This window comes from Astatotilapia calliptera, chromosome 12 (genome assembly GCF_964374335.1).
Source record: "Astatotilapia calliptera chromosome 12, fAstCal68.1, whole genome shotgun sequence".
NCBI classification, from domain to species: Eukaryota; Metazoa; Chordata; class Actinopteri; order Cichliformes; family Cichlidae; genus Astatotilapia; species Astatotilapia calliptera.
Window position 1 is genome coordinate 32,492,518 of NC_137433.1, and position 14,813 is coordinate 32,507,330.

Consider the following 14,813-nt stretch of genomic DNA (forward strand, 5'->3'; position numbering starts at 1 on the left):
CATTTAAAAGTTGCCCTTCAACAGTTTTCTGAATCTGTAATCCATCATGCTAACTCACTGATGAGCTGCATCTTTTGTGGTAGACCGTTATAGAAAATTACTTTTAAGGGCATCTTAAAGTGCATAAACTGAAGAGAGAAACCATCAAAGTCACCTATGCAGTTCCTGAACCTTGGTGAACAGTACACTGAAGACGTTCTGGGAAAAAGAAAACAAAAACACCCTCGCGGCTCTGCAGAAATCAAAAATTTAATTTGTCCCGTTTCTTCTAATTTTCCACAATTGATGTATGTTTACATTTCGACTGTTATCATTGTAAATATAAGTCAGAAAGGTGTTTTTTATTTATGACATTGTCTTGGGGTTTTCCACTTGAGACTGACTGTGAAACTCCAAGCCTTTGAAACCCTGTTCAACCAAATATCCAGTGACAAGTGCACACCCGCTCTAGCTTGATTATAATTGTTTGCTGCATGGCTTTGTGTACGTTGACGCTGATGAAGGCAAAGTGTAAAAACATTTCCATCACACAATTAAAGGTTTTAAATTAATCAGTGTGTTCCAGTCCCCTGTTTTCTTCTCTGGAAGTTTTCCGTTTCTTGGGTTGAGTAGTGTCTGATCCAACTGAAAGATGACTGAACAACTCTGTTTTTAAGTATTGTGTCTGTATATCTCTTCACATAGATTTCAACCATTACAACTAGTGAACCTTTTTGTTATACCTTGGTGAAAAACAGGTGCTGTACAAAACAAATTAATTTCCTTACTCTGATTCTGGAATCTTATTCTATATAAAGTTAAGGCTGCTAAAAACTGTTTACTGCTATTACTGGTATTGTATTGAAAATGTAACTGAGTCACCTTTAGTTAATAAGTAAAGCAGAAAAATACACACAACAAAGAAACTGGGAAATGAAGAACCAAAACCATGTACTTTGATGTTGCATTCAATAGAAAATACATCCATAAACAATGACATGAGCTTTGAAATGCAATTTTCAACGCAATGATCTTTTGCACTTTAAGTGTCTATCTTTTGACCATGTGTCTGTCTATAACAAAGTAAAATTAACAAATACTTTGTTTGGTTGTGATTAAAGCTTTAATATTGGTATTTTTATATTATTTTTGTGCACAATAGCGTGAAAACAGTATTTAACAGACCTAAATGTAATATGCCTGCAAATCCTGAACATCACTGCAGTGACTAACAGACTGGTGAAGCCAATGGCCATTTAATTAGATCCCTTTATTTCAGTTTCCCATCTTCCCACTTCTGCTCCCGAGGTTCAACACCTGCTTGTTTGTAATTGCTTCATAATTGATGATATATAGACTTATTAAGGTTTTGTGGCTCCACTGGGCTTCAGCTCAGTGACAGACACGGTGATATTTTGCCAGTGACAATGCTCTCAGATACGTTCTGATTACTTACCTTCCAATTATTTCAAAACAACTCCAAACTACCCGTGGTAATCGACTGTCCAAGATAGCTTTTTGTCAATATCTTTAACTGATGACCGCCAACAGCAGCTCCGCAGTCTGCAACGGCTAATTAATGGACATTATATTCAATAAACCCCAAATACAACAGAAGAAGGGAATTTATCACACTATTCCATGTAAAGAAAACCAATAAAAAATGAAAAATACAGATTTTCTCACACCAGCAAAGGAAATGTTCTATGGATTCAACAATTCTCAGACATTTCTGTGCTAAATGGCAATTTTAAGATGCTTGCACAAAGAGATGGAGAAAATCTTAAACATTGCATTTACTTTAATTACCATGTAACAGTAAGTAGGCCTCAGTATTTAGCTCAAATTACCAGCAATTATCTTGGCAACAAAATAAGATTACATATCGACCACGCAAGTGCAATATTTCATGACATCAACACGCTTGTGTCAGACCGCTTCAAACTGCTCTCATATTAGTAAATTAGCTTGATGTTTCCTGGTATAACTGTTTACACTCACTGAGTAAAACCCTACCAAACACATGGAGCACAGTCAGGTAGAGAAGAAGAGTGTTACTCAAATTAGAGACAACTTGTTACATTACTACAAGTGCAATAAAAGCTTTACAAAATGGATTTATCTGGCTGAAACAACAAGGGTTGAATCTCACTCTGTCTGGCAAAAGCAAGAAGCCAACAGGGAAAGGCTTTGTTCATTTAAGTCATCATATTTAAACATGCTTCAGCCTAACCCATGTGCACTACAGTTGGAATAATATAAGTAACAACAATGACAAATAAATAAAAAATACTTTCTGGTTTCATAGCTAAGCTTTTCCAGTTACTTGTTGCTACAGTGAACGACTGCAAAAGGGGATTAACCTGATGTGTTTCACCAGCTTGTTGTCTATATCATTTTTTCCACAGTTCCCTGCCTCAGTGTCACAAATGTTAATGCTAGATGACCTGACTGTGGCAGGATTACCCATTATAACACTTTGGACAGGTAGAATTTTAATACTCTCAAGGCAAAGCTGACAACTTCCAATGAATACTGAATAACCAGAATTAAACTGAAAAAAGCGACATATTTGAAATCATTGTATCTGTCCCATAAAACCCAGACTGGGATACAACTACAAAGTAAGTAGATTATGGCTCAGGATTTTCAAAAAATATATATTAGTACATGTTTTGTGAAAGCCACCTGTAAAACAGAGCTATTCCCACCTGTGTCTTTCATGCCTTTTAGCTTCTCATATCCCTCCCCACTCAGCACGACACGTATTACAAATGGCCGAGTGATTCAGTCTCATTCCCTACATACCCTCTGTGCCAAAATGACTGCCTGCACATTTTTCCAGGGTGGCTTCTTGTTGAAATTCCATGTCAACACTCCCTTCTAGCACTGCACTTGCTTAGGATATAAAAAAGGACACAGTAAAACTTCTGCAGACCTACAAAGGCTGAAAAAGTATGGACACTGCTGGCTTTACTGAAAGGCATCGCATCAGATACAGAACCAAAACATAGAGGGTATTTACATGAATGCAACCACATAGAAAATGAAATTTTCCAGTAATCTCCCAATAAAAGGTTCAGGTTCAGGTTACTTTATTTGTACCCGTAGGTAGGTCTGGTTTGCAGTTGTAAATCATCGATCCTCACATGCACACTCTCAATACAGACACAACAGACAACAGATAAGCGTAGTACAAAATACTAAAAACTAATAATAGTTTTGAGCATCATGTAATCCACAAAGTAACAAAGCTATAATTTATTCATCTGTGTGATGGCTGCTGAACAAAGCTGTTCTTAAACCTTGTTGTTCAACATTTTGGGACCAGAAACCTTCATCCAGAAGGAAGAAACTGAAACTGACTTTGCAAAGGGTGCAAAGTCACCATGAAAACTCAAACCAGGCAACCGCTGTTAAATATGAATACTTTTAATATCTGTGGAAAGATTTAATACATAAGCTAGGATTGTTCCCTTCACCAGATATCATTTCTTAAAGTCATTTTTGAATAATTGCCCACTGTTTCTGACAACAGCTTTGGATATGTGGTCTCATGTTATCTTTAAGTATGTTCTGATTTGATGCAGAATTCAAAGCTGAATCAATGACTGCAAGCTGCCCAATTCCTGAGGCAGTGACTCAACCCCAAACCATTTTCATCATAAAAGGCTTTTTTCCTGGCATGCCTCCCATGCAGGTCAAATTTCTGCAATCTCTTTCTGGCTGTATACACATGCACTTTCAAACCAGCCAGCAGCTGTGAGAATTACCTGCAGATATTGAGGACATTTTGGTGATCTTACAGACATTAAACAGTGTACTTTTGGGCTGAATACATTGGGGCAACCAATTCAAGACAAGTCTTTTAGATGACTTTCATTCCAGACTCACAAGATTCCACAATCATAGAGTTCTTTAGATGCTGGCATGAAAACATACCACACTTCAATAACAAAAAGTTGTCACTGGCATCTAGTTTGAACCCTCTAAGTTAATTTTAATGGATCCAAAAAATGTAGAGGTGTACTTACTTTTTTGTGCAACTTATCTGTTTTCTCTTCCCTAATGAAATTCTGAAAATGACCAAAAAATCTCCAGGGCTATTTTCATCAGTTATTATCTAAAAAATAATTATCATGGTCTTGGTCCATGGTTTATCATCAGATGGTCAAAAAAATCCCCACCAAGGTCATGTCTTCAATTTAAAGACTTCTGATTTTTCCCACAATCGTAGACTTGAATCTTTCACTTAGATGTAAAATATGTGGAATATTTTTCCCTTCCAGCTCATTTTTCCATTACTCAGGCCCCTGTCGTTCCCTGATAAGATGTTTAGAAAATGGATACAATAAAGAACATATAGAACACACAAAGTCCAACGTGTACAACTGTGTACAATTGGAACCAACAGTAGATATCCCCAAAGTTCAAAGAGGAATGTTGTCTTTATCATTAAAAAAAAGTTTAATAGAGACTAATTTATGCTTATTTTCTTATGGAATTTCAAGAATATAGTTTTGTTAGCAGCAAAAAAAAAGCTAAAGGTTTATATATTTATAAGATTTAACATTTACTCTCAGTTAACAAAGCGAGCTTTCCTTTGATATCAAGTTCACCGTTTAATGACGATACTCCGTCAACAAATTATATTATGGATCAACCTCTTGAATGCATATTGCATTTCTCTATTTCTCTACTTTCTGATATTTCAGAACAAGTTTTTTGAAATGTTATATTATTTCTTTTGAAATATCATTCACTGAGTTGAAAACATCAGACACTGACATAAAAGACTGAAAACCCTGACAGGTTAATATGTGCAGCTTAAGAGATGATCAAAGTTTAACTTCTATAAAAAAGAATAATTTCCATGGAGTGTACTGAATTTTTCACAACTGTAAAATCCACACACACACACATAAGCACAGGGCAGCAGGTATAGATCTCAAATCCAGTAACTAATAATTATTTTATACATTTTCACATTTTTCTGATCTGTATGCGAGTGTAAGGTGGAAACTTCTATAAACCATTATATGTATTCTACATCTAAGTGCAAGTCATGACTGTGAAACAATCTGAAGTCTCTTACATAAGACTTTACCTTGGCCTTGATTAAATTGCAGTGGGCATTTTATTGACCATCGGCAAGACCATGATGAATGTTACTGTCAGATTAATCACTGATGAAAATAGTGCTGGTTATTTATGCCTTTGAGTATTTTATTTTTTTATATTCTTTGAATTCACTGTATGAAAATTACTCTGTGCCCATGCACAGGTGAAACAGTTGCAAAAGAATCAAGAGTCTCTGTCTACACACAAATTTCGCCACCCCCTATTTTCTGCTCTATTTGCGCATTCTTTACAACTCATGCATGGTAATGTTAGCTTTTCTAGCTTCCCACTGCGTTCACTGTGAGTTATACAGCACTTTCTACTAACCTTTAAAACTGATTACACAGAAGAATTCTCTGTGACCTGAACAGAGCTATGATCCACATTATAAAGAAATTCTCTTTTAAACATTAAAGCGGTCTTGAATAAGCCTTTACTCTCCTCCTATTTCTGTCTTCAGAGTGGCATAATCATGATTAAAGATGTGGCAGAGCACCAAAGTAGATCCCACTGTGTGATATACTCTACTTCACTGTCTGCACAGTGGTTATGGACAAAAAAAGCTCATGATGAGAGAAGGAGAAGGGAAACGTCTGCCAAAACCCTCTCAGCAGCTGCACTACTAAACAAGTACCTGCCTCTTCTACAATCCCATTTTATTCGAACTGACACTAATCAAAGTGGACTGCTGATTAAATAAAAAACAGATTGTGGACCAGTATGTTATGTTGTTGCTGATACCGGGGAGCACAGGGATTGTGCTGATTTGCTGACTTTTCTTGATCCACACAGTTTCTTTTAACCTAACCCTGTCAAATTGGCATGGAAAGGCAAGTCTCTGAGGCCTCTTGGGCAAATCTTTGAGGTAGCAAGCAAAAGCCTGCACCTCAGTTTCCCGATCATTTTCTTGCGGGTTTAAGAGAGATGGGATCCTTCAACCAAGACGACTAAGATCGCTTGACATTTATTAAGTGTGCTCTTTTGTGTGGAATGATTTCCATAGCCTACAGGTAACATATGTGATCCTTTACCAATAGATCAAAGACATATAAAAACAGAGCACATTTCATACAGGGCAATGCACTTTATAGAGATAATATGCCTACTTTCATGTAAAGTACTGAAAAAATAAACAGTGAAAAGATATTGACTAGCATACACATATCACCAGCTAACAGACATCAAAGTAATTTTAATAATCTTAAGTAAAAACCAACAAAATTAAACCCTAAACCTAACCCTTGGCAAAAGCCACTCTGGAAAGGTCAGTTTGAGCTGGCATGAATAATCCACCAGTGCAATTAGTTGCATTTTCTTCCATTTTGGGAATCTTCAATGATTCACATTGATTACATTCTCATTTCTCAGGCTTTGATTTGTTTAAATCAACATTTACGCAAGTCTAGCAATCTGAATGACTGTTCAGCCAATTCCATAACCGGCTCCTAGACAAATGGCTCTACTACAAGCTTCTTCCATATTAGTTAACAACATTTGTATTTTTATGTATATTATTAGTTAGAACTAGAGTGTACAATAATTATTGAGGATCTAAAACTTATCTGGCCTATAAATTTGCTATTTCCCGAAATATATCCATTTCAGCATTTATAACGACCGATAAATGAACTACTGAATTTGAGTAAGAGACAGAAGAAACACCTTTCAACCATGTCATGACTAAGTGTTACATAGTTTGTCCACCAGAGGTCAGTCTGCAACTTCCTTGTTGGCAAGTTGTTTGGAATGTCATAAACACAACAACTAACCACGTAATCCATCAGTCACCCTATCGATCTCATGCATCATCATAGTCTTGCCTTTGAAGAAGACCTCAATATACCCAACCTCCTTCACTTAGACAGCAGCAATCTGGATCAATTAAGGGTGATTTATGACTTCTCTGTCGGGAAACCATTTGCTGCCAACTGCAGGATTTTTCCACAACAGTATTGCATCCTTCAAGGTGTTAACCCCTATTACTACAAAGTTCCTTGTTCTTGTTACAGCTTGTACACCTTACTTAAAAGAGCAAAATGCTAAAGCCATGAAACTGAACAATGGACTATTCTTTCACACCTGTTTAGTAACGAATGTCATGCTACTGTTTAATGAAAATGGATTGTGCCATTTTATTTAGCTGAGATTTCCTGCTGCCTCCACACCTGCTGGGTGGCTGCAACACCCAGCTGGTGCTTTAGGAGTGTAGCTAATTCTATGTTTTAGAACACTTATTTTTAAAAAAATAAGCTTGTAGCTAGGTTCTTGGTTTGTATACTTCAGCTGAGGTTGTGTAGTACCTCATGAAAAAGGCAGAGCTCTAATATCCTACCACTATCCTAAAGACAGTGATCTCTCAAGGAGACTTTTTTACCAAGTTCCTTCCTGTTCATAAAATTCCACCTCTTAGTTTTGTAAAAACAGCCAAAAAACACTGGAACTATCAAGGGAAAATGAAATATGCTCTTCTGGTCCTTATCAAGAACTGAACAGCAGCAATCTGGATCCACATTGGATGATTTATGGCTTCTCTAGGCGAAGCCAAATATGAGAAGATTATAGAAGTCAAACCCACAGTTCATAAGAGTAAACAGTACATGCAGTACTAAATTCAGGTACTGAACAGAGAAAATGCCATTTCTTCTGAAATCCCATAAAATAAATCCATGCTGTTTACAAGTTCATTTTAGAAAGTTTTTAGTAAGCTGCATCCACAAAGTCCCAAAATGAGTACCTACCTCAGCGTGGACAGCATAGGAGGCCAACAGCACAGACGCCTCAGGGGGACAATGAATCTCTTCGTCAAGGATCTTCTTTTTCACCTGAGGAGTACCGAAATATAACCAGCTTTACTTTTTTCCTCTGAAAGCCATAGAAAGCTCTTGAGATCTTGGTACATACAAAAGAGGGCCTGACCCTGGCTATGTCAGGCTTTTTAATCAGACAGTTTCCATTTTTAACTTCACAAAAAAGTTTCCATTCATTGGTACTAAACCTGGAACCACAGACTCTAACTTTATAAATATGAAGCTGTCATAAATGAAGGTGTGAGCTTGTAAGACATTTTCTGTTTAGAGTAGATTTTTCCATTTGATAAGGTCTCAGAGACCCGACAGCTCAAAGCCTCAGAGAACAGTCTCTATTCATCTCTTCCTGAGAACCATCTTTCTTACCTAATTTTGTGAAGAGAGGCATGGACCTTGCTTAAATAACACTTGAAATGTGTAGAACGAATGAGTATAAATATACCCTGACAGAAATAGCTTTCACAATTGGGTAGCAGTACATCATGTCAACACATGCGACCATCTTTGCTCTCCTTGATCTTCTGAGTCTCTTCCTGCATGATTCAACCTGATTTCACGAGATTCCCACAATCATACTTAGCAATTTCTTGTGACTCATCTGTTTTATTTGAATTATGACAAAATGTCAATTTTATGTGTCTTTGAGCATATTACCATTATAAAGGCAGTGCTTCAAAGCAGATTACGTGTTTGCTTGATCAAAGATGGTTAAAAACAACAGTGCCAAGGGATGTGTTTATTTCCTTACATAAATGCAGTCTTCAAACCAGGTAACTTCACTTTCAACTATCACTGCTACAGTGTTTGGTATTTGATCACTTTCGAGAGAGGTCTGGAAACAGGATGAAGTGTGCCAAATAAATACAGTGGGGCAAAAAAGTATTTAGTCAGCCACCGATTGTGCAAGTTCCCCCACTTAAAATGATGACAGAGGTCAGTAATTTGCACCAGAGGTACACTTCAACTGTGAGAGACAGAATGTGAAAAAAAAATCCATGAATTCACATGGTAGGATTTGTAAAGAATTTATTCGTAAATTAGGGTGGAAAATAAGTATTTGGTCACCTCAAACAAGGAAAATCTCTGGCTCTCACAGACCTGTAACGTCTTCTGTAAGAAGCTTTTCTGTCCCCCACTCGTTACCTGTATGAATGGCACCTGTTTGAACTCATCATCTGTATAAAAGACACCTGTCCACAGCCTCAAACAGTCAGACTCCAAACTCCGCCATGGCCAAGACCAAAGAGCTTTCGAAGGACACCAGGAAAAGTATTGTAGACCTGCACCAGACTGGGAAGAGTGAATCTACAATAGGCAAGCAGCTTGGTGTGAAAAAAATCAACTGTGGGAGCAATCATCAGAAAATGGAAGACATACAAGACCACTGATAATCTCCCTCGATCTGGGGCTCCACGCAAGATCTCATCCCGTGGGGTCAAAATGATCATGAGAACGGTGAGCAAAGATCCCAGAACCACACGGGGGGACCTGGTGAATGACCTGCAGAGAGCTGGGACCAAAGTAACAAAGGTCACCATCAGTAACACACTACAACGGCAGGGAATCAAATCCCGCAGTGCCAGACGTGTTCCGCTGCTGAAGCCAGTGCATGTCCAGGCCCGTCTGAAGTTTGCCAGAGAGCACATGGATGATACAGCAGAGGATTGGGAGAATGTCATGTGGTCAGATGAAACCAAAGTAGAACTTTTTGGTATAAACTCAACTCGTCGTGTTTGGAGGAAGAAGAATACTGAGTTGCATCCCAAGAACACCATACCTACTGTGAAGCATGGGGGTGGAAACATCATGCTATGGGGCTGTTTTTCTGCCAAGGGGACAGGACGACTGATCCGTGTTAAGGACAGAATGAATGGGGTCATGTATCGTGAGATTTTGAGCCAAAACCTCCTTCCAACAGTGAGAACTTTGAAGATGAAACGAGGCTGGGTCTTCCAACATGACAATGATCCACAACACACCGCCCGGGCAACAAAGGAGTGGTTCCGTAAGAAGCATTTGAAAGTCCTGGAGTGGCCTAGCCAGTCTCCAGACCTCAACCCCATAGAAAATCTGTGGCGGGAGTTGAAAGTCCGTGTTGCTCGGCGACAGCCCCAAAACATCACTGCTCTCGAGAAGATCTGCATGGAGGAATGGGCCAAAATACCAGCTACTGTGTGTGCAAACCTGGTAAAGACCTATAGTAAACGTTTGACCTCTGTTATTGCCAACAAAGGTTATGTTACAAAGTATTGAGTTGTATTTTTATTATTGACCAAATACTTATTTTCCACCCTGATTTACAAATAAATTCTTTACAAATCCTACCATGTGAATTCATGGATTTTTTTTTCACATTCTGTCTCTCACAGTTGAAGTGTACCTCTGGTGCAAATTACTGACCTCTGTCATCATTTTAAGTGGGGGAACTTGCACAATCGGTGGCTGACTAAATACTTTTTTGCCCCACTGTATTGTAAGACTTAAACATCATAGTCACATAGGGACCTATTAGACAGAGCCAGGAACTATGTACATAAAACAACACCATTTCATATGATCATTAAGATGCCCTAGGAATACCAGCTTAGATACCAGAAGAGCCTAATGACAAGTCCTAAAAAAGCACCAAATGATAACTAAAGGAGAACCACCCGTTTTTATAATATGTGTTATTTCTGCATCTCCAGGATTAACTGTTCTGTCTATGAATTCACTCTTTTCAGTGTCAAGAGTGGTAAACAGTTTGTAGCTTACAGAAAGACCGGTGCATGTTTAGTGTTGACTTAACTGTCAAGGATCACAATATTAATATGACTTTTTTTAATGGGCATGAATCCCCTATAACAAGGTCCCTCCTGATAAGAGTTCTGCTTCTCATTAGGTGTCACTACCTGAATAGCATCACCTATCAAACTAACTGAGTTTCATGCTTGCATAACTGCATACTGAGCACAAAATCTAATGGTAAGGCTAGATGGTGCAAACATACTTCAGCTGTACTTATATAAGACAATTTTATGCTTTTAACCTCATTAATTTGCAAAGCCAGTCATGCTGTCTTCTCTTGTTTTTGAACTAACAAAGGTGTGGAGCCAGAGGTGACAGCCCCTAATCATGGCATGCACTCAGAGGTTGACGCTGGAATCTGGTTTACAAATGAGACAAAGTTGTTGCTAAGATTACAGGCTGAGGTGACAAAGATGTGCATGTGTCTGTTTGTGCGAGTGGTCTAAAGTATGTGATAAGTGTCTATGTGTGTTGTGTGTGTGTTTCTATACGGGTGGGTGACCATTTCTGATAAGGACTAATCCACCTGACATGCCTGTGACACTAAACAGAGAGCACCTCTTGACATTATAGGAATTAATGAGAGCAAAGTAATAGGAAGACAAGCAACGCAATTCACTACACATTTGTATTTATTTCCCCTTGTAGCTCTGCACTTCTTGTGCACTGCTCTTATTTCTTTGCTCTTGTCTTTTTTTAAGCAAGGTCTTCCCTTTGGAATAAATAAATTACTCCAACTACCTTTATACGGATTAAGGACACAGAGAGACACTTTATATGCCTTAAGTAGATAAGTGCTCTACCCAAACACTGGAATGCACTGCAGTTGAAAGTCACGTTAAACTAGCACATTTGGCTAGATATGATGGGAGTGTTAGGGGAGATAAACATTCCATAGAGGATATGTTATTAATTGGGGCAATAACTGAGCCTTTAAAATCTAACTATTAATTGATAAACGTGGCCGGTGGCACTGGACGACAAGCGCACAGTTACAAATCCTATCTTGTGCGAGGGGAATGGTGTGTCAGGCTCTGCGGGAAATCCTAGAAGAGTATTAAAAGGATAGAAAGGATAGTGGTAATATGTTGTGCATTGATTCCAAGTGGCCGCACACAATCAGACCTAGAGAACAGAAAAAGTATATTACAGAGCCTTCTGCTCAAGAACCTAGGGGGAAAAATATAGATTCAGAGGCCCTGTTGCCACTGGATTAGAAGAGTAAGAAAGTCACAGAAAAAGCACATTAGCCAAATGCATGTTGTGCAAATGTGCAATGGATAATCTCCGTGTTGCAAAGTATTTTCAAAGCTTTAGGTGCAGGTTTGTTGGGGGGGGTTGTTTGTTTGTTTGTTTTCAGAAAGTTCCTCCTCTGATGTTGTGTTGTTTTAAAGGCTCAAACATGCCCACACCTGCACTGGAAAATGTAGAGAGAGAAAAAACGCTCTTCCCTATTACCCAAGTAATAATCCAAAATCCACGGTTCTTCCAAGACAAGCATGCTGTGTAGCTAATATCCTGCAGTAATTTTGACTTATAGAGCTGCTGAGATAACATAATGTCAGAGACAAGCAAAAGCTCCATAGCAAACCCAGAGGCCGAAGAAAAATCTGGTAAAATCAAATATTTCAGTGTGCACTACATATGTCCTGACTTACATTGACAATGAGAGAACAAATGTCTAAATGTACAAAATGATGCACATAAACAGCGTATAGTTACTTGTAGAAAGAAGAGATGTTGTGTGATATCTTGCACTAGCTCCTCCTCTGCATTTTCAGGGTAAAACTTGGCCAGGAAGTGAAAGGTGATGGGTTCTTCTTTTGGCACCTCCTGATCTAGAACCTGCAACAACAAATAAACAACTTTTTTTTTTTTTATTGTCATGACTCCTATATCTATATTAACAGCATTTACATAGCACATAGTTTTTTTTAAACAATTTAAGTGCAGCAGTCACCTTTTTGTCCATTTTAAGCCATGCAACTGTGTCCTTGATGTTATACCGGAGACCAAAGAACCATGTCTCTCTCAGTCCAAGAGTTCGGCACACCAAGTCAAAAAGATCTTTTCCTTTCCACTTGACCTGTAACACAGAAAAAAATAGGAGGGAATTTTGCATTCATAATATCCTGCATCTTTGTTATCTAGTCATACTGGCATTTCTATTACAACACTGGGTTCCAAGCAGAGAATCATACATGTTCTCCTCATCCTGCTGAGAGCTAAGAGGTAGGCATATCAGGGACACATATCCAATTTAGATTGGCTTTCATCTCTAGCCTCTGAGTTAACTTGGGTTGCAAGCTACTGTCAAGTGCTTCCAAGGCTGGCATGAAAAAATGCCCTAAGAACCGCAAAAGAATAGGATAAAAAACTCTCCATGCACAAGGAATGGCAACCTTGACCATGCAATACTTCTATGCAAGGCTGAAAGAACACTGTCTATATGACCAATACTTATTATGTGGTTCTTCTTCAACCCATAATTGATACAATCGTCATCCTAGCACAGAAAATAGAAACCTGTAACTCGGATGACGCTGTTATGTGTAATTACTATCTCTAAAGTTTAGTGGGGTTCCTCCCTTGTAAAAATTAAAAAAGGCATGGTGTCTGCAAGTCATTTTGAAGCCTTTCAATTCTCACATATCCCCAAGTCATTTGATAAACCCAAAACACCACACAAAGGCCAAAATTACATTTTAAAAAGCAGCATAAATCTCTGTTAGCAGATAAACTTCAGCAAACCTTATAATGCACTGACTTTTGCCACCAACTATTTCCCTGATCACATTGGTGCAGAAGACACAGATAAATATATAACAGATAATCATCTGTTATATGTTATATGTTTATATATAATATTATACATAAACTGTAGTTGATATCACCATAATATCAGCTACAGCTGTTCAGTTCATGGGTCACAGTTGACTGCTGCCATCTAGTGTCGAAAAGTGCTAATTGTTTATCTTAAAAAGGAATGGACACCTGTACCCATTCAGTTACTCTATCCATTAGATTCTTATCAAGCAGTTGTAAATACATTACAATGCATAGCAATTAGTAACTAGTCGTTATTAGCAGTACCTGGCGTTGTGGCCACGGTCACTACAAATGTCGAAAAGTCTCGGCTCAAGCTGAATGGATTTAAGATTAGTCTCACCTCGCAGCTGAACTCCAGGTCCGACTCCATTGTGGAGATCCTGACGTTGAAGGTCTTCGCTTGTTTTCTCATCAGCGAGTTAAATCCCATTTTTGCTGCAAAGGCACTTGCCATGGCGAACAGTTCAAAAAAACGAACAATTCAATTGTTCAAAGTCGCTTCTACACTTACCTACAAACTGAGTGCACGGTCAAGCCATTTTGATTAACTTTTTTAACTCTCCGATGGAAACAGAAGACGAGTCATCCGGCATAGTTGAAAGATGAACACAGCTGTGCATGTGACTTTCCAGACTTAGTATTTATCGTTCATCTATCGCTGGATGCTCAAACGAGAGTTACATGAGTTTTTAAGACTCTGACTGGCATGTTATTGCTCTATTGTTGTCCCGCAATTACGTATTTATGTTATTTTTCCCTTTAACTGCCAAAAAGAAAATTATCAATATATTCATCCCAAGCAGATAAATACAGCGTAGGCTTGTTAGGCTTGCTATTAGTTAGCTAACTAAGATTACATATAATATGAACCCTTAAGTGGCGACAACTTTAAATAAATCCGTAAGAAATACGATAATGTTCACATTTATGCGTCTCACCCAAATCATTCCGTCTGGAGACGTCAAAACACTTAACTTGTTACACATGAACTACGCTAAAAAGGAAGCGAAACACCAGCTAACCGCTGCTAACCACTTGTTAGCCATCTCATCCAATGATGCATTCGGGTACCGCCCAAAATGTTGTAATGACAAAGTAGTACATAATAATGGCATTGACATAAAATGCCATTTTATTTTATGGCAGGGCAGAATGCTATTTATGGCTAGGCCATTATAAATGAATACTTGCATGCACTTCGCTTTCTTACTCTAAGACAAGCTCAAGGGGTTCACTTTGTGGTGACTAAATCCACAACTATTCTGGTGATCAATAAAAATGTTGTTGTAT

General features: G+C 38.2%; 1 protein-coding gene across 2 annotated transcripts in view; it reads right to left on the reverse strand.

Annotated features, from left to right (window-relative positions):
- The window catches only part of nf2a (NF2, moesin-ezrin-radixin like (MERLIN) tumor suppressor a), a 29,717-nt gene extending 15,134 nt beyond the window's left edge, over positions 1–14,583 (reverse strand). Inside the window, exons 1-4 of one of the 2 annotated variants that reach the window (XR_013912751.1) lie at positions 13,864–14,583; positions 12,655–12,780; positions 12,417–12,539; positions 7,839–7,922 (exon numbers count right to left, since the gene is read on the reverse strand). Coding sequence is in view for 1 of the 2 variants with exons in the window: in XM_026187186.2 (XP_026042971.1) it covers positions 7,839–7,922; positions 12,417–12,539; positions 12,655–12,780; positions 13,864–13,977 (447 nt within the window). In the remaining variant the exon portion in view is untranslated. The remainder of the gene's footprint in view (positions 1–7,838; positions 7,923–12,416; positions 12,540–12,654; positions 12,781–13,863) is intronic. The other variant, XM_026187186.2, reaches the window with a different exon arrangement.
- Between the last annotated feature and the right edge of the window lie 230 nt (positions 14,584–14,813).